General features: G+C 29.9%; 4 protein-coding genes and 2 pseudogenes across 6 annotated transcripts in view; 5 read left to right on the top strand and 1 right to left on the bottom strand.

Annotated features, from left to right (window-relative positions):
* Positions 1-24,401, bottom strand: part of LOC125840365 (high mobility group B protein 1-like) — a 285,818-nt gene that overhangs the window by 6,003 nt on the left and 255,414 nt on the right. The gene's annotated exons all lie outside the window — the stretch shown is intronic.
* The window catches only part of LOC125840355 (chlorophyll synthase, chloroplastic), a 132,222-nt gene that overhangs the window by 39,916 nt on the left and 67,905 nt on the right, over positions 1-24,401 (top strand). Inside the window, exon 16 of one of the 2 annotated variants that reach the window (XM_049519319.1) lies at positions 19,262-19,348. The exons of the other annotated variant lie outside the window; for it this stretch is intronic. The gene's annotated coding sequence lies outside the window, so the exon portion shown is untranslated. Of the gene's footprint in view, positions 1-19,261; positions 19,349-24,401 lie in introns of those variants that run through there. 2 annotated transcript variants of the gene reach the window in all.
* On the top strand, positions 4,960-23,860 carry LOC125840370 (kirola-like). Its single transcript, XM_049519336.1, has 3 exons — positions 4,960-4,972; positions 22,392-22,589; positions 23,363-23,860. The coding sequence occupies exons 2-3, from the start codon at positions 22,403-22,405 to the stop codon at positions 23,626-23,628; spliced, it is 453 nt and encodes a 150-aa protein (XP_049375293.1). The 5' UTR covers positions 4,960-4,972; positions 22,392-22,402; the 3' UTR covers positions 23,629-23,860.
* On the top strand, positions 8,414-9,196 carry LOC125840367 (kirola-like; annotated as a pseudogene).
* LOC125840371 (kirola-like) lies at positions 12,285-13,513 on the top strand. Its single transcript, XM_049519337.1, has 2 exons — positions 12,285-12,471; positions 13,242-13,513. The coding sequence occupies exons 1-2, from the start codon at positions 12,285-12,287 to the stop codon at positions 13,511-13,513; spliced, it is 459 nt and encodes a 152-aa protein (XP_049375294.1).
* On the top strand, positions 17,895-19,118 carry LOC125840372 (kirola-like; annotated as a pseudogene).

Below are 24,401 nucleotides of genomic sequence, written 5' to 3'. Positions count from 1 at the left end.
TAATATAATATAATATATAATTATTTTTCTACTATATAATATATATAATATATATTTATTTTCTAAGGGAGTTTATATAATATATAATATAATATAATATATACATAAACTCCCTTTTATTATATAGTAGAAAATAAATATAATATATATATATATATAATATAATATATAATAATATAATATAATAAATCATTTACAAATGACTTAAAATATTTAATATTTAAAATTCTACCATAAAATAGGTTGACTCTCAAAATTTTATCCGGGTCACATATATTGAGACAAAAAAAATAACATATATCATTTTAAAATTACCAAAAAAGTATTAAAAATAATAATAATTAACAACTTAAAATATCTGGAAGACATTTTAAAAGGGTTAATTTTGTAATTTTATCCATATCACATAAATTAGGAAGTTATTTGAAAGTTACATAAAAATATTATAAATCACAATAATTAATAACTTAAAAAAAATAATTTAAAAAGTGCAAATTTGGATGACTCTTCAAATTTCATTTGTGTCACATAAATTGAGACAACAAAAATAGCATATATTGCGTCCATTTTAATTTATTTGTCTTAATTTTTTTTTTTATATTTACAAATTGCGTAAAAATACTATAAATCATGATAATTGACAACATAAACTATGTTTTGAAAAAGATACAAAAAATTGCACTGATTCTTGAAGTTAATCTATCGTAAAAATACTATAAATCATGATAATTGACAACATAAAATATTTTAAAAAAATATACATATAAAAATTTCGATTGATTCTTGAAATTAATCTATCGTTAAAATTTATGTATAAAATACAATAAATCGTGATAATTGACAACTTAAAATATTTATTAAAAATGCACAAAAAAAGAAATTGACTGATTCTTAAAATTAATCTATCAATATCACATAAAATGAGACAAAAGTAGTAATATGTATTATTTAATGTCAAATTACTGAAAACTACGTAAAATGTATTGTAAATCTTAACAATTAACAACATTTGATTAACTCTTGAAATTTTATCTATGCTACATACATTGAGACAAGTGGAGTAATATATATTAAGTATTTACAAATTACGTAAAAGTATTATAAATTACATTATTAACAACTTAAAATATTTAAAAATCATATTAAATTTAAATAACTCACTATATTTTATTTGTGTCACATACATTAGGACAAAAAATAATAGTTATTGGGCCCGTGCGTAAGAGAGTTTATGCCCAAGTATAATATATAATATTCAATGACTCTCTAAATTTCATTTGTGTCACATAAATTGAGACAACAAAAATAACATATATTGGGTCCATTTTAATTTATTTGTCTTATTTTTTAAAATTTTTTATATTTAAAAATTGCGTAAAAAGACTATAAATCATGATAATTGACAACATAAAATATGTTTTGAAAAAGATACAAAAAATTCCATTGATTCTTGAAGTTAATCTATCGTAAAAGTACTATAAATCATGATAATTGACAACATAAAATATTTCCAAAATAAATACATTTAAAAAAATTCGATTGATTCTTGAAATTAATCTATCGTTAAAAATTATGTATAAAATCCAATAAATCGTGAAAATTGACAACTTAAAATATTTATTAAAAAAACAGAAAAAAAAATTGACTGATTCTTAAAATTAAATCGTGGTAATTGACAACATAAAATTGTTCAAAAATGTTGTATGTGGGTAGTCTTATTGTGCCTTGAATAGCGTCAAAGTACAGGTTTGTGATAAAAAAACTTATTCCTTTATCCACGCAAACAATCGCTTCAAAAACTTCGTTATTAGCCCCAAAACATACCATTTATGTTATTGGGCCCGTGCATAGCACGGGCAACAAAATCTAGTATCAATATAAAGCTTTGTTTTATGTCACCACCCAAAATATTGTTATACTGTGAAGCCAGTCATCCATTGTTCCTGTAAGCAAATCCCGTTCCTTTATTTACCAATTAACGCTATAAATATTGCTCAAGTAACATAAAATAATCAACTATTTTTTGTAATAATCAATTAACGAGTCAAGAACAAAAACAACCTAAGACATACCGTTGTTCATAGTTATGATTAAAAAATCAATCCGATTAAAAAATTGATATCTGGTTTGATTTGATTTTAAATTTTGAAAACCAATACACCCCACTTAGCCCAAGCGTCGCAGGCCAAGGAATTTGATGGGCTAGGGTGGGCTAACCCTTCATATGGAAGGGCCTGAGAATGGTCAACACAACCCAATCCTAGAAGGGCCGCGGGTTGGACAGGCTAGCCTTTTTTTTTTTCTTTTCAAATTTAAAATTCTATAATATCAAGAAAATGAGAAAGAGTTTTAATTAATTGAATATTACAAACAGTGATGTTGTTTCAATAATTCTAGCAAAAAAGTATTAAAGAAAAATAATACACCCTCTGTCCCAATTTTTGTGGTACTTTTTGTTTCTCAAGAGTCAAACAATTTAAGTTTGACCGAAAATTTGCGCGTGGATCTTCAATTTTTTTGAAAAGAAATTTATATATTTGTAAACTACGTAAAAAGTACTACTATAAGTCACAATAATTGACAATTCAAAATAATTAAAAGATATATGAAAAATCTTACGTCAAAGATAGACTTGTTTAAATCTCGAAATCCAAAAAGTGCCACAAACGGAGGGAGTAATAATCTTTTTTGACGAATAAATAAATATAGGAAATTTGAAAAAATAAACTTGTAAATTAAAGAACAATTACGCCTTAAAACTTTAATTATTTTAATTCAAATTAAAAATAAAGGAAAAACTAACTAATTACCACACATTCCAACCATATTTTCTAATTCTCTCTATAGTTTGAAATAATTGCATTTTATCTCACAAATTAATTATTCATATCAGATTTCAAGTCAATACACCTAGTTACAAGTTTTTTTGCTACAAGATACATTTAAATAGGAAGTGAGATGAGCGATAATAGGAGGGAGGCGAGTGAGATTTGTCTATGTATCTCAGATACATGTGAATCACATCAAATACGTGTATATGGTGCGTTTAGCATGTATTTGGGATACCAGATAAGAGAGTGACGAGAGAAATGAGAGGGAGGCGAGCTAGATTTGTCTATGTATCCTAGATGCATGTGGATTCACTTGGATAAAGTATATCTAAAACAAATAACACCTAATTTTGAGCCCATGTACCCCGAGATACATGTATCTGGGCGCACCAAATCTTGTAAGATTCGTAATATTGCAACATAGAGTGCATCTAAGTAATTAGTTCCTAAAATAGTGAGATTTATGTAAGTTACCCTTAAATAAATAGTTTGGCCCATGGTCCGACCCTTAAATAAATGGGCTTGAATTTTTTTAAAGGAAAATTGTATAAAATAACAAACTATTAATTCAAAATAAATGTTATAACCACAGTTTCATTTAATTATAATATGTAACAAACAATTTGTCATTAGCCTCTCTCTCCAAGAAATCTCGCTCGCCACTCTCCCTCGTCTTTCTCACTTTATACGAACACAAATGTATAAATTGTGTTTGTGTTTGTATATAAAGCGAGAGAAAACTGTATATACACATACAAATACATATCTCTCCTCTCTCCAGAAATCTCGCTCACCACTCTCCCTGATCTCGCTCACCACTCTCTCTCGCCTCTCTCACTTTATACAAACACAAATATATAACTTGTGTTTGTGTTTGGATAAAGCGAGAGAAAACTGTATATACACATACAAATGCATATCTTTTCGTCCTATACACTTATAATTATACAATACAAATCTTCCCTTGCCCAGTTCTCTTTTGCCTTTCTCTCTTTCTCGCTTTATACAAACACAAATTATACAAAATACAATGTATAATTTGTGTTTGTATAAAGCGAGAGAGATTTGTATACAAAACTACAGTTACATATACATATATAGATTTATATTTAAATACATATAATACACATACATATACGACTGAAAATCACAACAAAAAAACATATACTTATACAACTTACAGATGTTTACAAAAATACAATTACATATACATATACAGATTTATACTTAAATAAATATAATACACATATACATATACAAATATATAGTTATACAATTGATTTTTATGTATAAGTATACCGAAATATACAGATTCATAGTCATAGCAAACATAAAATTTGTTATGGAGCGCAATTATGCAAACTATAGCTATAACATACAAATATGGTTTTTATGTTTGCTAAACCTAAAATTTACTCTCTTTTTTATCCCAACCTACCCAATAACGAGTTGGGTTGGGCCAGCCTCATGGCTAAGCCCATTTTGACGGATCTAATAGGAGTGTATTTTGTTAAAATAAAAATGCATGATTAAGAGAGAACTTTCTCTTTTTGGTTCCAAGTATAATCGAATGTATACATTCTCAATATTATATTCATAATTAAGGTTGGAACAGCAAAGGATGTCATAAATATGATGCCAATCCTTGAAAATGTAAGGAAAATTATTTGTGGGAGATTAATGAGAAGATATTGGAGGTAGGTAGGTAGATATTATTACACATAATCACATGTAGTAGACGTGAAAATCTTACAATTAGCAAATGCATGAAACTAGATCTTTATTTTGCATCATAAATATTTCTTTTAAGAATAATATTTTGGCATGCCACTGCTAGAAGTGGTTGAAACATTATTACATTGTACCACTGCTAGAAGTGGTGGAAACATATTTGCGTATTACTGCTACAAGTGCATGAAAAATGAAATTCATGTCACTTTTCTTGACAAATATTGCTATATATAATGGGAAAATAAAATACTAGTCGAAAGGGACATGATTAGGATGTTATACCATCTTTGATTTTAAAAAAGGATTAAAAAAACCCATCTAGTTTATATATATTGTTGAATAATCATTGTAGATGATATCAGCACTTCTCTACAATTTTCCTTTAGTGTCATACATCTTTTTATTTCCAAGTCTTTAGTAAAATGGGTCTAAAGTCTGTGTTGTGTGCTAAGATAAAAATGAAGGCTAATAAGGATGTGTTTTCATATCTATAGTTTGGTCATAGAGCAGTGTTGAAGCTGAATGATATATACTAGAAAAATACATCTCTTAGTTTTTTTTCCTCTTGTAATTTTCAGAGGATAAGAAATGTCACACCCCAAAACCAGATGTGATGGCACGTGCCCAAACCCCACCGGACACGTCAGCCTAACACCCAAAAACCCGACGATATAGAATTTATAAAACAAGAATAAGATAGAAAGATAAGCGGAAGTCTTTAAATAAACTCAACATAACCCCAGAATTGGTTGTCACATGTACAAACCTCTAATACAGAATCTGAATAAAATATACAAGTCTCATAGTAAAGTTCTAGAATAGAACAGAACAATAAATATAGATAACTTGAGGGCACGTCTGGAATGAACCGCTACCTCTCAAGTAAGTCTGGAAGCTCTAATCTGAAGATGAGTAATAAGTCGGATCTGATAGAGCTGTCAACCTACACAATTGTGTAGAGGCAAGGGTGAGTACCAAAAGCAACAGGTACTCGCAAGTAACACTAAGCTAAGCTAAACTAACAGCTACAAACAACTCCTTTCAATCCCAACCGAACCACCGAAACTTCATTCTAACAGCGAACCAACAACCTATACTACACAATTCATAATCAACAGATATATCTAACAGTGTCTCAACATCAATCTCATATCCTCATGTAAGAGCAAATAGATCATATATCACATGAAGAGGGGCAAATAGGAAAAATCCACACACCACAGACAAAGATGAAGTCAAATGCGATGCAAATGCAATAATGATGTCATGTAGTCGTGATGCATGTCTGTCCTAAGATACACATCTGTTGACGTAATCAGACCGCGCTGAATACTCAAATCAGAACCCATGGACCATGTATCACCGCCGGAACCAGATCCCATCGGCATCCAAATCGCTAGCCGGAGCTAGTCTCGACTGTGTCTCATATCCATCCGTCCTCATATCAGTGTCTCAGAACTCATGCAACAGATAGTTCATACTTGGGATGAATAATGAATATGCACATGTCATCAATCACAATCATATCACGATCACATCATAGTATTACACATTATCTGTCTCAATCACAACCATATCACGATCACATCATAGTATTACACATCATCTGTCTCAATCACAACCACATCATAGTATTACACATCGTCTGTATCAATCATAGCCTACTCATGCTCTTCTATCCCCTCAATATCAGTTATCACATGACTTATTCAACAAATTCAAGTCACATATAACACATTTAGCTCGTTTTATTCTCCATCTTTCAATTACAACAATTTCAATCAACAAATAAAACTCATCCTCAATCCCCATTACTCCCCAACACAATTAGGAAAGTAGTCATGTGTAGTCTAAGAGTTTAACAAAGTTTAGAAGCCACTTACCTCAAAACACTTCAACTAGTAACTCAAATTTGAGTTTTACCCTTCCGAGCACGCTCCAAATCACCACAATCTATTCATAAATGGAATCTCACAATCAATACGAATCTAACAACACCAATATTGTGAAATTTGGAGAAAAGGGTAAAATGGTCAAAAAAATCTCGTTCCGAAAAATATTCTCGAAATCTGGAAATTTTTTGTGAAAAATGTTCCCCAAGAAATTTAGAATCCAATAGTGAAAACCATTTCGAAAAAGGAGTTGAAATGAGTTCACAAACTCAAATTTTCTATTAAATTCGGATTAGGCAAAAAACCCCAAATTTTTCAGTTGAGATCTCAAATTTTGATGTTAAAATCCATAAATAATCGATGGAAATCAAAGATATAAGTTGGAAATAACTTACCTAATGAATTCCTTGCGAAAACCCACTTGAAATCACCTATTTTTGAGCTCTCAAAGTCTAAAAATGGAGAAATGGGTATTTTTCAAGTTGGGGGAAAATGACTACTGTTTTTGGCTTTTAAAAAAAGGGGAAGAAACTGCTGTTGCAGCTAAAATACACAGCAGCTGCACACAATTTTAAAACCAAAGTTTAAGTCCCCGTTGGACCCTCGGGATTCGTTCGGAATCTCGTGCACACAAACTAAATATGTACTCCCACTAAATTCGACGTTCCGGACTCAATGGAACCGTCGGAATTTGAATTCGAGGACTCCTTGACCCGAAATTCAATAAGATGCTAAGAAACTAGTTTAACGCCAAAAAAATTCGAAACTCAAACGGAGCGTCTAAAAATTCAACCAAGACTCATTCTAGACTTAGAATCGCCTCCCGAAACCAACGGTACTCTCGGAATTTCAATCTGAGCCTCGGAACCTCATATGTTGACCAAAGTCAACTCTTTATCAAAATTTCACAACTTTAGCAACTTAGGACCTCAATTCTTCGTTTCAACTCCAAATTCGACTCCGTAACTTCACACAGACCCGTTTCGACATTCTAAAACTGTCGGAATCGACGGAAATCCGATCCGAGTCCCGAAACTCCAAATGACTCGAAAAAGCACTTTTTAACCAACTTTAACTCATAAAAACTCAACTTCTCAAAAACTCAACTTTTTACCAACTTTTCCTCAAACCAACTTTACAACCACAAAACATGGGACTCGGGGCAACTACCGAAAGGGCAAAATAGTCATTTCCACGAAAAATTACCAAAATGACCTTTCGGGTCATTACAAGAAACATCATCGCTTAAAAATGAGACCTAGCTTCCCACATACCTAAATAAATCTTTTGCTCATTCATTTAAGGAAATGAATACTTGAAACATCACTTTATTTCAAATGAAAATTTTGTTTTTAGCTAATGCATAAGCCTAGTTCTTCATTTTGCATTATAAACATTTCTTTTTAGAAAATAGTATCCTCTAGAAGTGGTTGAAACATAATTGCATAGTATATATTACTCCGTTGTGACTCTCTTTTCTTTTTAGTCCGTTCTAAAAAAAATGTCATTTTACTATAATTAGAAATAATTTTAACTTTAAAATTTCTTTTACCCTAAATGAAATGAATCTCAACCACACATGTATCCAAGGATTCATGTTTTAGACCATAAGTTTCAGAAGTTTTCCTTTTTTCTTAAACACCATGTCAAGTCAAAGGGTGCACATAAAATGGAATGGAGGGAATAAATTAGTACTACTACAAGTGCATGAAAAATGAAATTTATGTCACTTTTCTTGAGAAATCATGTAGTTGTAAAAAAAATTACAAGTCGTAAGGGACAAGATTAGGATGTTATACCATCTTTGATTTTAAAAAAGGATTTTAAAAGAATAATACATCTCCCCCTTCCCATTTCTAGTTTATATATAATGTTGAATAATCATAGTAAAGGATATCAACACTTCTCTACAATTTTCCTATAGTGTCACCACATCTTTTTATTTCCATATCTTTTAGTAAAATGGGTCTAAAGTCGGTGTTGTGTGCTAAGATAGAAATGAAAGCCAATAAGGATGTGTTTCATGATGTCTTTACAAATAAACCACACCATGTCTCTACTATGTCCCCTTTGCATGTACAAGGCTGTGAGCTTCTTGAGGGTGTCTTTGGAACCGTTGGATCCAAAATTTGTTGGACGTATATCCTTGGTAAGCTGAATCTTTAAATATTTATCAAAACTGACAAGTAAAAATAGAAATTATTTAATCCACAGAGGGATCGAGTATATGATGTATTATAAGGTATTTCTTTTGGAATATCCAAGGAAAGATGATGTTTCTAATGATTAAAATACATTTATTATTGATTTGTTATATTCAAACTAGATTGCGATGGAACAGTTTGATGTGTTTGGTATGAAGAAAATCCCATCTTTTCCAACTTGTTCTTTTGTTAAGGACTTTTATGGTTATCCAATAAGAAATTTGGGAATAACTCCTTTTTTTTTTTGGTACGGCAGAAGGAAAAGAGAAGATTTCGAAGCAGGTAATTGAAACTATAGATGAGGAAAAAAAAGTGATCACATTCAAAGAATTTGAAGGTGATCTAGTGAATATATATGATAATTGAAAGGCAACTCTTCATATCGAAACAAAAGGTGAAATTGATTTGGTAAATTGGACAATGGAGTATGAAAGGCCAAATGAGAATGTTCCTGAACTGATAAATTTGTTGGACTTTATTATTGGTATGACCAAAGCTATTGATGATCACCATGTCAAGATGAAATGATGGGATTATATATATAGTTGCTTTATTTGATGTTTGAGAGTATAGTAAAAAAATAACTCATGTTGGTTGTGTACTTTTTATTTGGGTTTTATCTTTGGTGAATTCATGTTTGATTGTGTCTTTTTCTCATGTAACCTTTGTGTTGTGTAATAAGACATGGGTATGAAGTTTATATATATTTCTCTTCGCCTCCTCCTAACTTAGTAACATTTTATTTTTCGCAAAAGGATCAAATATATTACTATTACACTATCAAAAATAGTCAAAATATACTTTTTGTTTAAGTTTTGATATTTTAAGTATACCACTTCCGCTGTCTTATTACACAACACAAAGGTGGAAAATTTACGACCTACACCTATGTAGAATTCTTAAAAGTTCCAAGTTCAAAAGAATTATATATATTTATATTATTATTATTATTATTATTAATATTATTATTATTATTATAATAATAATAATAATAATAAATTATCTCTATTTGTTTTTTTTTTTTAAAAACAAAATGTTTGTGAAGCCAAAAGCTCTGACACAGCTAAAAAACTTTTAAAAAAAATATTTTAACTAAAATAATCTTTAAATTTCTCAAAATGCCCTTACTATCGAAAATTGCTCTAACTTTTTTACATACACAAACAATAGAATGAGGGGCAGCGTATACATATGGTTTTATTATAGGAAGGTACTTCAATTATTATCGGAAGCTACTTCAATAGAATGAGGGGCAGTGTATACATATGATTTTATATTTTAATTAATAATTTGTGGAGAACAATGACATGCATGTGCCAAAATGTCCCTACTACGTAAAATGCTTTTATTATCTGAAGCTACTTCAATTATTGCCTTATATATAAGTAGTAAGATTAATTTTCACAACCCCCGCATAGTCATCAATTGAAAAAATAAAAATAAAAATATGAAGTGGTAATTTAAAAGTGAGTAGGAGAAATTTTATTGGACTTAATAGTTATAAAATGTGGCTACAATAAAATTGTAAGTACATCTTAAATTGGCGAGTCTTCAATTGATAGCACCTTATAAAATAAAAGCTCAGTAACAATAAGAAACAAGAAATGTAGAGAGCAAGAGAGAAAAATACATGTTCCATTTTTTTTATCCTCTTGTAATTTTACATATCACCACTTGAAAGAAAAAAAAGACCTTCTTTTGTCTTGAAAAATAATGAGTCCCACATAACTTTAATCAAGGCAATGAATACGTGAAACATTACTTTCAATCTTGTTTAAAATAGAATAGCATCTTTCAATCACTTGAAACATCACTTCCAATTTTGTTTAACCCTAGATCTTCATTTTGCATTGCAAACATATCTTTTTAGAATAGTATATATCCTGGCATGCCAATTCTAGAAGTGGTTGAAACATATTGTCACGATCTTACCCATCGGATTGGGTAAGCGCACACCTACTCTAATATCTAGATAGGAAAATAGTTACAAGAAATTTTAAACATGAAATGCGGAATTGAAAGTTATAAACTAACCATCCTATTTCAATATATATATAGGAATACTCTTAATTTAATATATATAAGCTCCTACGATAAAGAAAGAGGAGGAGAAATTGTCATCATCTTCATCCATAAAACATCGATCATTGAATCAACACTAGATTGTTTAAGTGAAAGGTGATCCAGTCACTATAAAAAATCAGTTGTTAAATTCACATATTCAACCTATTGTCATGACAATTTTCAAAACCAGCCCACTAGCATTTGCTACTATCATTTTATGGAGGTTATCATATAAATTTTGTTGGGTCCAATGACATGTATCTGATATTCCAGATACATGTATGAATCACACTAGATGCATAAGATATATGTATCTAGTATGATCCACCTGTATATTGGATACATACGAATTTTACTCGCGATCTTCCTATTTTTGTGTATCTGGTGTCAAGAATACATGCATCTAAGTATATTTTCCTCAATATATGATATGAAACTCTTAATTAATGGTAAGAGACGTAAAAATTTCTGAAAGTATAGATAATATTAGTATATATGGTAGTGAAATATGTATAATTATGTAGTTTATTATTTGTGGCAAATAATAGCAATACTATGATAAATCTACATTCTGTATTAAAGGTGAATTACTCATGCAATATAAATGTATTATCCATTCATATGTACTATATATATTTTATAAATTATTCTATCTGCAATATGTATTAAAACTTATTTATAAATGTATTATAAGTATTCAAGTGAGAAAAAATATTACTACTATAAATGGTAAATATTTTCTTAATACGCATATTTTGGTAAGTTTCCCTTGAAACATTATTGCACAAGTATTACCGCTACAACTGCATGAAAAATGAAATTCATGTCACTTTTCTTGACAAATATATATATATATATATATATATATATATATATATATATATATATATATATAGTAAATAATAAAGGGAAATTGTATGAAATAGAAAACTATTAATTCAAATTTAATGTTATAGCCATAGTTTATTTTATTTGTAATTCGCAGAAAACATCTCATTTTTTTGCCATCTGATTCGGTATACAATTAGCCATTTTCGGTATACAATTAGCTATTTTATACATTTCAGTATAAAATGTATAAAATGCGTTTGTGTTTGTATAAAGCGAGAGAAAAGTGTATATACAAATACAAATACATGTATTTTCGTTCTATACACTTATAATTATACAAATTACAATGTATAAATGAATTTATACAAAACTGAACAATTTGTATAAAATTGGATGTATCTAGTGAATTATACAAATCAAAAGCTCCATAGCAAACATAAAATTTGCTATGGAGGTCAATTATGCAAACTATAGTTATAACATACAAATATGATTTTTATGTTTTCTATATGTGAAAGTTGCTCAATAATAAACTACCAGTATGAGACATGATTAGGATGTTATACCATCTTTGATTTTTTTAAAATGATTTGAAAAAGAAAACACCTCTCCCTTCCCACTTTCTAGTCTATATATATTGTTGATTAATCATTGTGAAGGATATCAACACTTCTTCTCTACAATTTTCCTATAGCGTCATTACATCTTTTTATTGACAAATCTTTAGTAAAATGGGTATAAAGTCTGTGTTGTGTGCCAAGAAAGAAATGAAGGCTAATAAAAATGTGTTTTATGATGTCTTTACGAATAAACCACACCATGTCTCTACTATGTGCCCTTTGCATGTACAAGGTTGTGAGCTTCTTGAGGGTGACTTTGGAAGCATTGGATCCAAAATTTGTTGGACGTATATTCTTGGTAAGACAAATATTTAAAAAGTTTCTAACAAAAATATTTTTCGTTAAAAAGGAAAAAATGACTTTCTGCTAGCTATAGGTAGAGGGAGAGTACTAGCTACAGATTCTAAAAAAATAAAATAAGTTTCTTAAAAATGAGAAAAAGAAAGTTTTATAAATGATATTTTAAGTTCATTGTTTATATTCCCACACACTCAATGCCCCCGACCTCCATCCCTTGATCATCTCCTCCCCCATAAAAACCCCTAGCCCCCAATCCTCAGCTCCTACCCACCCCATGGTGTTTTATTGGTAGATTACATATATTTTCTTTTGAAATAATATGTTTCTCTATACTTATCAAACACTAAAAAATAAATAAGAGATTGAATTATACATTTATTATGAAAATATTTTCCAACATTACCAAACACATCTTTAGAAAACAAACTCATTAAAAATAAGAAAAAAGATTTTCATAATGAAAATAGGAAAACAATTCGCATAATTCTCTCCTTCACTGCCTCACAACCACCCACCACCCCCAAGCCCTCCCTTCACGCCCAACCCCCACACCCCCACCCATCCTCATAATTTTATTTTGTATATATATAAATATATACTTTTTGAGATAATATTTTAACTTGTATAATTCAAATAGAAGAAAATAATTGAGAAATCACTTGTTTTCCTTTCTACCCTTAATGGCAACTCTATTTGTTTTCTCTTTTGTTAAGGACTCTCATGGTCATAATTTTGGGAATAACTCTTTTTTTTCTTCGTGTAAGGCAGATGGAGAAAAGAAGATCTCCAAGCAAGTAATTGAAACTATAGATCATGAAAACAAGGTGCTCACACTTAAAGAATTTGAAGGTGATCTAGTTGATAAATATGATAATTGGAAGATAACTCTTCATATCGAAACAAAAGGCGAAATTGATTTGGTATGTTGGACAATGGAGTATGAAAGACCAAATGAGAATGTCCCTGAGCTTATAAATTTGTTGGACTTTATTGTTGGTATGTCCAAAGCTATTGATGATCATCATGTCAAGATGAATTGATGAGATCATATATATGCATGTGAGGTTTATATAAGTAATTAAATAGTTGTTTGTTTGTTGTTTGAGATTATGGTAAAAAATAATCCATGTTTGAGAGTAAGTACGTTTTATTTGGTTTTATCTTGGGTAATTTGATGTTTGTTGTGTCTTTCCCATGTGAGTGATTCGTTATCAACTATGTAATCTTTGTGTGGTGTAATAAGACACGGGTATCAAGTTTATATATTACTCCTAATTTACATAGCGATATTTTATTTTTATTTTTATTTTTATTTTTATTTTTCTGAAAATGATCAAATATATTCTTGTATTGTCATAAATAGTCGAAATATGCTTTTTATTCTTGTAATTTGGCATTTAAATTTACCCTTTTAAGTTAGATTTACAAGCCAAAGATCACGAGCACTACGGTGAATCGGAAGACAATTGGGGATGCTTGTAAGCTTAACACAGATAGAAGACAAGATTAATATGTTATTTATGCCACGTAAGATATGTGTGTATCTATTTGTTTAATCTTATATAAATTTAAGTGTCTACTTGTTCATATTCAAAGTTGGAGGACATTAATGTCATGTGAATTAAGCTATATTAAAAGACACATTTATATATATAATATGCCTAAATTTTTAAAACAAATACCATTAAATAACGAGCTTAGTGAAAATTTTATAAATAAAATTCAAATGTAATTTGTATCTTACATAACGACAAAAAACTAAAACTTGCAAAAGATAATACTCCTAGACTCAACTTTAAGCAACGAAATTAGCCTAGAGTTGAATTTATAATGAAAGAAAAAAAACACATAACAAGCAAGAGCCATGGATCATAACCACACTTGCAAGTTCGGAATAATTTTTTAATTAATTTATGGGAAACTTTCATAAATCCCGCTAGTTTATGAGCTGATTATTTAGAGACACTATAATTTGTAATATTATACGCATCTTACCAGATTTTGGTGCATCCAGATACGTTCACATATATGTATCTTGTGATACATGAGTCAAATTAGATATAATTTGTTTAAGATACATTGTATCCAAGTAGATTCACATGTATTTGAGATACATAACAAATCTCGATCGCCTCCCTCCCATATCGCTTGCCACTTTCCTATGTATCGGGTATCTCATATATATATACACGTGAGTCATATATACCATATACATACAGATACATGTATCTAGTGTGTATTTATTGTGATTCACATGTATCTGGAAAAAAAAGATGCATAACAAATCTCGTTTGTCTCTCTCCCTATTTTAGTGTATTTGGTAGCAAAATAACATGTATCTTCCTCAATATATGATAGAAAACTCTTAATTGGTGATAAGATACGTAATATTTTTTAAAATATAAATAATAATAATAATAATATATATGATAATGAATTATGTATAATTATATAGTTTCTTTCTTAATTATCATATAGTGGTTGTTAGTATGCATGCCCAAGCAAACTTTGAAAGGGTATCTTGTAAGCATTTTTAAATTAATTAAGAAAAACAAAAACAATATAACTGCACATAGTCGATGCGTGAAATATGGTGAAAATAATGTCGGGCTAACCCAATATATTTAATAGCGACATTTAACCACCATGATTGATTTTCTTTCCATAAATAGTACATAATATGACAAATTAAGATAGCTCAGACTCAATATATAATCATGTCCACTCTATGTTGTTACTACTTACTTGTTATTTTATAAAATATATTATAGTTAATTAATACGTATGTACATCTACCACTTCCCTTCTATTGGACTCGGCTCCCCTCCAGTAGAAGAAGTATCCAGTTTGTCCAGTGGAGCTTTCATCTACTGACATCTGTCCCATAATGATCTAAAGGTAAAAAATAATGTACCTCTTAAACCATGGTTAAGTTTACTAAAACTTTTTGGCTTACTATCAATTTCTCAAGATAGTAAATGAATCTGAGAATGCGGCTGAAAATTTTCTGCTAATTACACAGATTCGAAAATTTTGGTGCAGGATTTTTCTTTTGCTGGGAAAAAGATTTTCTTACCAGGGATGATATTTGTTCAAGAGAGAAAGCTTCTATGTATATTGCCTAATATCAACAATTGCTGTACAAATTTGTTGCTCAATAATATTAATGTTGTTCAGCTTTTTCATTTTTGCTATTTGAAATAAAACAGGGAACATGATAATTATGAACATATTTACTACATAATTTGTTTTCTTGCTTAACTAAAAAAAACAGGAATGTTATCATTATGAACATGGGAAGAAAATTACATCGTTTATACTAACCTTTATGTATGTTTAGTAAATGTTGAACCCCTTTAACCTTTTTGTTTGTTTACTTTTTATATTTCAAACACAAAGAAGAGGAAGTAGGATATATGAAGAAATCTGGGGAGAGTTACTAAATAATATGAAAAAAATGGAACATTTAATTTGAAAGAGGTTGAATTTAGGGGGTGGAAATTGATTACATTTGTAGATTTACACAGTGAAATTTAAGATTATTTTAATTTTTATCGTCGGATAGAGAAAACGGAGCAGTGATTGAGCAAGATTCTCTTCTATAGACATGTTGTCAACATGGGAAAGAAATAAATTCTAACAATACTTTTGTTGAACCATGATTTAAGAGGTTAATTTGATTAACTAATTATTGACCTTTAGATTATTAAATGACAGATGTCAGTAGATTAAAGACCCACTGGACAAACTGGATACTCGTCATTGTACTGGAGGGGAGCCTAGTCCACTTCTATTTATGCAAGAGCCATGGATCAAAAACCATTTCATTGCATCTTCACATTATTAAGATGTCATAGTTTCAATTAGGGAATATTATCAATAAATGTGATGCAGTAGATGTGATTTTTCTCTTAACTAAAAGTCTTGTGTTTGAGTGCTGAATATAAAAAAAAATTGATATAGAGAACGCATCACATTTATTGATGACAAACTAGAATTCTCAATTAGTAATATTTTTTTCCTACCTAATACTAAAGACAAGTGAATGTAAGAGTTAAGATACAAACAAAAAGAGAAAACAAGAAGCTGGATTATGATGAAGATATCAAAAATGCCTCGACGGAAACTCTACAATGCCAACAAAGCATCATAAACGTAATATTTAAGGCCAAAATTTATTTCTGTGTTGCATGTAAAGACATACTAAAAGATGAAAGATAAAAACATCAAAAACACATATTTAATCCAAAAAGTTTTTAATCAAAAAAGTTTTTTTTTTTTCTTTATATTAGGTTAAGGGGAAGGCGCAAACCCGCCTTACAAGGCGCAGCAGACCTGGATCTTACAAGACACTGTCAGCTCGCGCCTTGTAAGGCGCATAGGGAGCTGCCTCTTGCTCCTTTTTACCCTAATTTACACTGCGTTAATCAGGGCGTCTAAATGTTGCTCTTTTGGTTTTCAACTTATTTTTGTTGCCCTTTTGGAGTTTTTGGCCTTTATTTTTGCCCTTTAGACTTCGGACTCGGATATAAATATTACCCAACACTTTTCTTGACAAATATTGCTATATACATATAATATGAGATTCATATCTATAGTTTGGTCATAGAGCAGTGTTGAAGCTGAATGATATATACTAGAAAAATACATCTCTTAGTTTTTTTTCCTCTTGTAATTTTCAGAGGATAAGAAACATCATCGCTTAAAAATGAGACCTAGCTTCCCACATAACTAAATAAATCTTTTGCTCATTCATTTAAGGAAATGAATACTTGAAACATCACTTTATTTCAAATGAAAATTTTGTTTTTAGCTAATGCATAAGCCTAGTTCTTCATTTTGCATTATAAACATTTCTTTTTAGAAAATAGTATCCTCTAGAAGTGGTTGAAACATAATTGCATAGTATATATTACTCCGTTGTGACTCTCTTTTCTTTTTAGTCCGTTCTAAAAAAAATGTCATTTTACTATAATTAGAAATAATTTTAACTTTAAAATTTCTTTTACCCTAAATGAAATGAATCTCAACCACACAAGTATCCAAGGATTCATGTTTTAGACCATAAATTTCAGAAGTTTTCCTTTTTTCTTAAACACCATGTCAAGTCAAAAGGTGCACATAAAATGGAATGGAGGGAATAAATTAGTACTACTACAAGTGCATGAAAAATGAAATTTATGTCACTTTTCTTGAGAAATCATGTAGTTGTAAAAAAAATTACAAGTCGTAAGGGACATGATTAGGATGTTACGTTATATCATCTTTGATTTTAAAAAAGGATTTTAAAAGAATAATACATCTCCCCCTTCCCATTTCTAGTTTATATATAATGTTGAATAATCATAGTAAAGGATATCAACACTTCTCTACAATTTTCCTATAGTGTCACTACATCTTTTTATTTCCATATCTTTTAGTAAAATGGGTCTAAAGTCTGTGTTGTGTGCTAAGATAGAAATGAAAGCCAATAAGGATGTGTTTCATGATGTCTTTACAAATAAACCATACCATGTCTCTACTATGTCCCCTTTGCATGTACAAGGTTGTCTTTGGAACCGTTGGATCCAAAATTTGTTGGACGTATACTCTTGGTAGGTTGAATATTTAAAAATTTCTTAACAAAAATATTTTCCATCAAAAAAGGGGTCGGAACTTTCCACTAAGGACGGAGGGAGAGTATTAGCTAGCAATTGGTTCGAACAAACCCAATAGCTATTGCTTAGATCGTGTACTTGTGTTAGGAATTTCATTAAATATGTATGAATATTTAAATGTGAATCCAATAACTATGACGAGGTAGTGGATTCGGTAACAAACTCAAAACACAGTAACTTCAAATCTTAGTCCGGTCTTTGCTTTCCGTTCATGAAATCATTTTCATCTATCTTAGCGTCACATTTACTTGCTCCAATTTACAATTAAATATTATAATTATTATAAAGTCATAAACCTTTCCTACAAGTAAAAGGACTAGTCAAATATGGAGACTTTGTATTTTACCTTTAGAAATAGAAAAATCGAATTACAGTAAGAAACTGATCAGAGCAAATACCCAACATACCCCACTCTCACCCAACCCCCAACCCCTGCCCTTTGCTCCCTCCCTCCGTCATCCCATCCTCATAATTTTGTCTTAGATATATAGATAGATATTGTTTTTAAATGATATATTTTACTTGCATATAAAACACAAGAAAATAAATAAGAAATCACTAATTACTTTCCTAGAAATAAAACCTTTTTCCTTTCTACCAACATGGCAACTCTATTTGGTTACTCATTTCCAACTTCTTCTTTTCTTAAATCTTAAGGGTACTCTTATGATTATACATGATGAAATTTGGGAATAACTCTTTTGTTTTTGTAAGGTAGAAGGGGAAAAGAAGATCTCCAAACAAGTAATTGAAGCTATAGATCATGAAACAAAGATGCTCACACTCAAAGAATTTGAAGGAGACCTAGTGAATAAATATGATAATTTTAAGGCAACTCTTCATATCGAAACAAAATATAAAATCGATTTGGTAAGCTGGACAATAGAGTATGAAAGGCCAAATGAACATGTCCCAGAACTAGTAAATTTGCTGGACTTCATTATTAATTGGTATGACCAAAGCTATTGATGATCACCATGGCAATTGATAATATTGATGGGATCTCATATATATGCATGTGAGCTTTACATAAATACCCCATGCTATGTTTATTGTTTGAGAGTATATGGTAAAAATAATAATCCATATGTTGGTTGTGTACTTTAATTTTTATTTGGTTTTAATCTTTGGTGCTTTCATGTTTGTTGTGTCTTCTCATGTAACCTTTGTGTTGTGTAATAAGACATGGGTATGAAGTTCATATTCGCCTCCTCCTAATTTGTATAGCGGTATTTTATTTTTATTTTTCTGAAAAAAGGATCAAATATATTCTCGTGCTATCAGAAATAGTTTTAATATTTATAATTTGACATATAAATTTGACAAGTAACAGAGGATGAAGAAGAAGAAGAAGATAAGGCAAATGATTAGGTGGGTGGATTTGGGGGAGCGGGTGGGGGAGATTTTCTTTTTGCTTCTTTTTGTTGTCACCGGAGAAATCAGGATTTGTTGTTGGAATCAGGATGGCCGGTGAAGGGAAGAAGAAGAAAGGTGGGTGGGTGGGATTGTGTGGGGATGTGGATTGGGGGGGGTTTTTTTTTTTTTCCTTTTTGCTAATTAATTTTTTGGATTATTAATGGTTGGAGTTTTTATTTTTTAAATTGAATATTCATTAGATTGGGCCCATGTGTCACATGCTGCAATTTTATTGGTTACTTTTTAAAGATATTGTGAGTGATTACACACACAACATTTTAAAAGCTTATTACACTTGCATTAGATTATATAATTACAAAACTGCCCTCAAAAGCCTTTTATAAAAACATTTTCTGTGGTACTGTGTTTAAGAAACCTTTCATTTTCCATGAAGAGACTGCCAAAGAGGTTCAGTAGGAAATATGGATACCAAGCGCTAGAAATGACTCCTGTTAGCTGGTCAAATGAAAAGTATAATTACTTGCAACAGGTTTATCTACTTGCAATACATCCTTGTCTTATTATCAATTTGTGATTAACCTACACCGTCGATTCTTTTGTTCATTAACTTCCTACATTGACAACGTATCATTTTTGAGCCTTCGTTTTCTTCTTTATTTGACGGTGTATAATCTTTTAGCTACTCAAAAAGTTTAATCAATGTATAATAGGCTTTATGGCCTCTTTAGTACATCTTTATTTTTTAATATAAGGGTCATGTGGTTTGATTTTAGTAATAAGAAAAAAATGAAGGTTAACACATAAGTTAATATGAAATATTGCTTCATAGTATGTTGCTGGTAAACTTTAGTTTGGGGAATCTGGTGGCAAAAATGTGAAGAAGTTTGACATCTTCTTCTTTTTTTAAAAAAAAAATCATATTTCAATATAGTTTAATCAAAATATTTACTATTGTGACGATTAGTTTGATAAAAAAAAATTTTGACAACTTTTCACAAAAATATTTTTACGCAATAGTAACAACTATTTAATTTTATACTTGAAAAAAGAGAGAGGAGTTGATGATGTTTTGTTTTAGCAAAAAAACCTTGTTGCAAAGGAAGTGTACAAAGAAATAAAGTGTGAAGGGTATTTTTTTAAACATACGATTTTTAATAGAAATTATGCAAGATTTGTTATTTCTAATACATCAAACCAAACAGTGTATAAGAAATAATGCAGATATAACTAATGCAAGTACTACTAATGCATGCATTACTAATACACTCTATTTTGCATTGTTCTTATACACTCTACCAAATGACCCCTTAGAGTGCCTAATAGATACTAGCCTTAATTAAGATATTTAAATGAATTATGCGGATAACTTTAGGGGAGCTCATGACTTAAGCCAAAATTATTTGTAGGAGATTAATGAAAAGATAGTGGAGGTAGGTAGGTAGAAATTATTACACATAAATCACATGTAGTAGACATGAAAATCTTACTTTTAGCAAATGCATGAACCTTGATCTTCATTTTCATTATAAATATTTCTTTTAAGAATAATTTTCTGGCATGCCACTGCTAGAAGTGGCTGAAACTAGGGGTATATATAATCAGGTTGGTTCGGATTTTTTAAATATCAAATTAAATTATTTGTATAAACTTTTTAAATTTATAAACCAAATCAAACTAATAAAACTCAGGTTTTTTTGGATCTTCAACCTCGGATTGGTTCGGGTTTTTCAAATACCAAACCAAACCATTGTGTTGAATTTTTAAATTTTTAAATCAAACCAAACTAATAAACCTCGAATTTTTTCAGGTTTTTGGATTTTTCCGATAAAGTATGCATACAAACATATAATTAACTTGTGCTCCAAATATTTCTTTAGTCCAACCAACACACAACTATCTAAGGTGTTTCTTAAGAAAATAACACAAAATATGAGGTGAGGGATGACAATAAAATATTCAATAAAAATAATAATAAAATCATCATATAAAATAAATATTGCAAAGTCATAATGAAAATGGTCATGATTTAAAAGTACTAAATTATGCTAAAATAAGTCTAATAAGTATTAGTTACATGATCAAACATTAAAGAAAAATTAAAATTAGATTATGTATTTTAAATGTCTAAACCAATGTAAAACTAAAGAACAAATATTCAATATTATTGTCATTCTTAGTGTTGAATTAATTTATTTTGTTAGCATAGTATTGATTTGATTTTGAATTGAGCTTTATTAGAGTTACTAATATCTATGGACTATAACCATTATTGGACCATTCAAAATTCTAAGTCTCAAAAAACTTTAAAAAATATGTTAAAAGATAAAAATTATGAAATCGTATAAGTAATATTCAGATATTACATCAAAGTAAATACTTTTATGTATAAATAAATTTTTAAAAAACTATATATATAATGTCGGGTTGGTTTGGTCTCGAGTTGACCTTTTTTAGTTAAAATCAAACCAACCCAAGTATAGTCGAATTTTTTTTTCCAATACCAAACCAAACCGTTAGTCGTCAGGTTTTTTTTTTCGATTTAATTCAATTTGCAATTTAATTCGATTTTGAACACCTCTAGCTGAAACATTATTACATTGTACCACTGCTAGAAGCGGTTTAAACATATTTGCATATTACTGCTACTAAGTGCATGAAAAACGAAATTCATGTCACCTTTCTAAATAAATATTGCTATATATAATGGGAAAATAAAATACAAGTTGTAAGGGACATGATTAGGATGTTATACTATTTTTTATTTTAAAAAAGGATTAAAAAAACCCTTCTAGTCTATATATATTGTTGAATAATCATTGTAAATGATATCAACACTTCTCCTCGACAATTTTCCTTTAGTGTCATACATCTTTTTATTTCCAAGTCTTTAGTAAAATGGGTCTAAAGTCTGTGTTGTGTGCTAAAATAGAAATGAAGGCTAATAAGGATGTGTTTCATGATGTCTTTACAAATAAACCACACCATGTCTCTACTATGTCCCCTTTGCATGTACAAGGTTGTGAGCTTCTTGAGGGTGTCTTTGGAACCGTTGGATCCAAAATTTGTTGGACGTATACCCTTGGTAAGTTGAATATTTAAAAATTTCTTAACAAAAATATTTTCCGTCAAAAAGGGGTCGGAACTTTCCGCTAGGGATGGAGGGATAGTATTAGCAATCGGTTCGAACAAACCCAGTAGCTATTGCTTAGATCATGTACTTGTGTTAGGAATTTCATTAAATATGTATGAATATTTAAATGTGAATCCAATAACTATGACGAGGTAGTGGATTCGGTAACAAACTCAAAACACAGTAACTTTAAATCTTAGTCCGGTCTTTACTTTCCGTTCATGAAATCATTTTCATCTATCTTAGTGTCACATTTACTTGCTCCAATTAACAATTAAATATTATAATTATTATAAAGTCATAAACCTTTCCTACAAGTAAAAGGACTAGCCAAATATGGAGACTTTGTATTTTACCTTTAGAAATAGAAAAATTGAATTACAGTAAGAAACAGATTAGAGCAAATACCCAACATACCCCACTCTCACCCAACCCCCAACCCCTGCCCTTCGCTCCCTCCCTCCCTCATCCCATCCTCATAATTTTGTCTTAGATATATAGATAGATGTTTTTAAATAATATATTTTAATTGCATATAGAACACAAGAAAATAAATAAGAAATCACTAATTACTTTCCTAGAAATAAAACCTTTTTCCTTTCTACCAACATGGCAACTCGATTTGGTTACTCATTTCCAACTTCTTCTTTTCTTAAATCTTAAGGGTACTCTTATGATTATACATGATGAAATTTGGGAATAATTCTTTTGTTTTTGTAAGGTAGAAGGGGAAAAGAAGATCTCCAAACAAGTAATTGAAGCTATAGATCATGAAACAAAGATGCTCACACTCAAAGAATTTGAAGGAGATCTGGTGAATAAATATGATAATTTTAAGGCAACTCTTCATATCGAAACAAAATACGACATCGATTTGGTAAGCTGGACAATAGAGTATGAAAGGCCAAATAAAAATGTCCCAGAACTAGTAAATTTGCTGGACTTCATTATTGGTGTGACCAAAGCTATTGATGATCACCATGTCAATTGATAATATTATGCATGTGAGCTTTACATAAATACCCCATGCTATGTTTATTGTTTGAAAGTATATGGTAAAAATAATAATCCATATGTTGGTTGTGTACTTTAATTTTTATTTGGTTTTTATCTTTGGTGATTTCATGTTTGTTGTGCCTTCTCATGTAACTTTTGTGTTGTGTAATAAGACATGGGTATGAAGTTCATATTCGCCTCCTCCTAATTTGTATAGCGGTATTTTATTTTTATTTTTCTGAAAAAAAGATCAAATATATTTTCATACTATCAGAAATAGTTTTAATAGTTATAATTTGACATATAAATTTGCCTTCATTTAGATATAAGAACATGTACGTGTAAAGTTCAAAATCAAATAATCCGACCTCAATTTTAAATAGTCAATTCATTTATATTTATTTTTTCATTATCATCTTCTCTTTGATTGTCTGCGAATTGGATTTACATTTACGTATCCACTATGTTGCCATATGATGTCTCAAATTAGTCCACAACGCCTAGCTTGAGGCAAAATGTGGAGGATTTGTGGCTTAGGTCGTAGATTCAAGCCCCATACCATGCAAAGTGAAGCCCGGTATTTAAATGAAGAAGGGTAAAGGAGCGGACCCATTATCTCGAATTTAGAAGGTTGTGATTGGTCCAAATGGCGGGTCACAAATGGATTTCTCGATTATCAAAAAAATTGTCTCAAATTATTGATAGGTTGCGTTCCTGACATATTGTTGGAACGGAACATCACGTTTAAGTTATTAGAAGAATATTTTT

This window comes from Solanum verrucosum, unplaced genomic scaffold (assembly GCF_900185275.1).
Source record: "Solanum verrucosum unplaced genomic scaffold, falcon-dt-bn FXZP01000137.1, whole genome shotgun sequence".
Classification (NCBI taxonomy): domain Eukaryota; kingdom Viridiplantae; phylum Streptophyta; class Magnoliopsida; order Solanales; family Solanaceae; genus Solanum; species Solanum verrucosum.
This window is presented reverse-complemented; position numbering and strand designations above follow the sequence as displayed.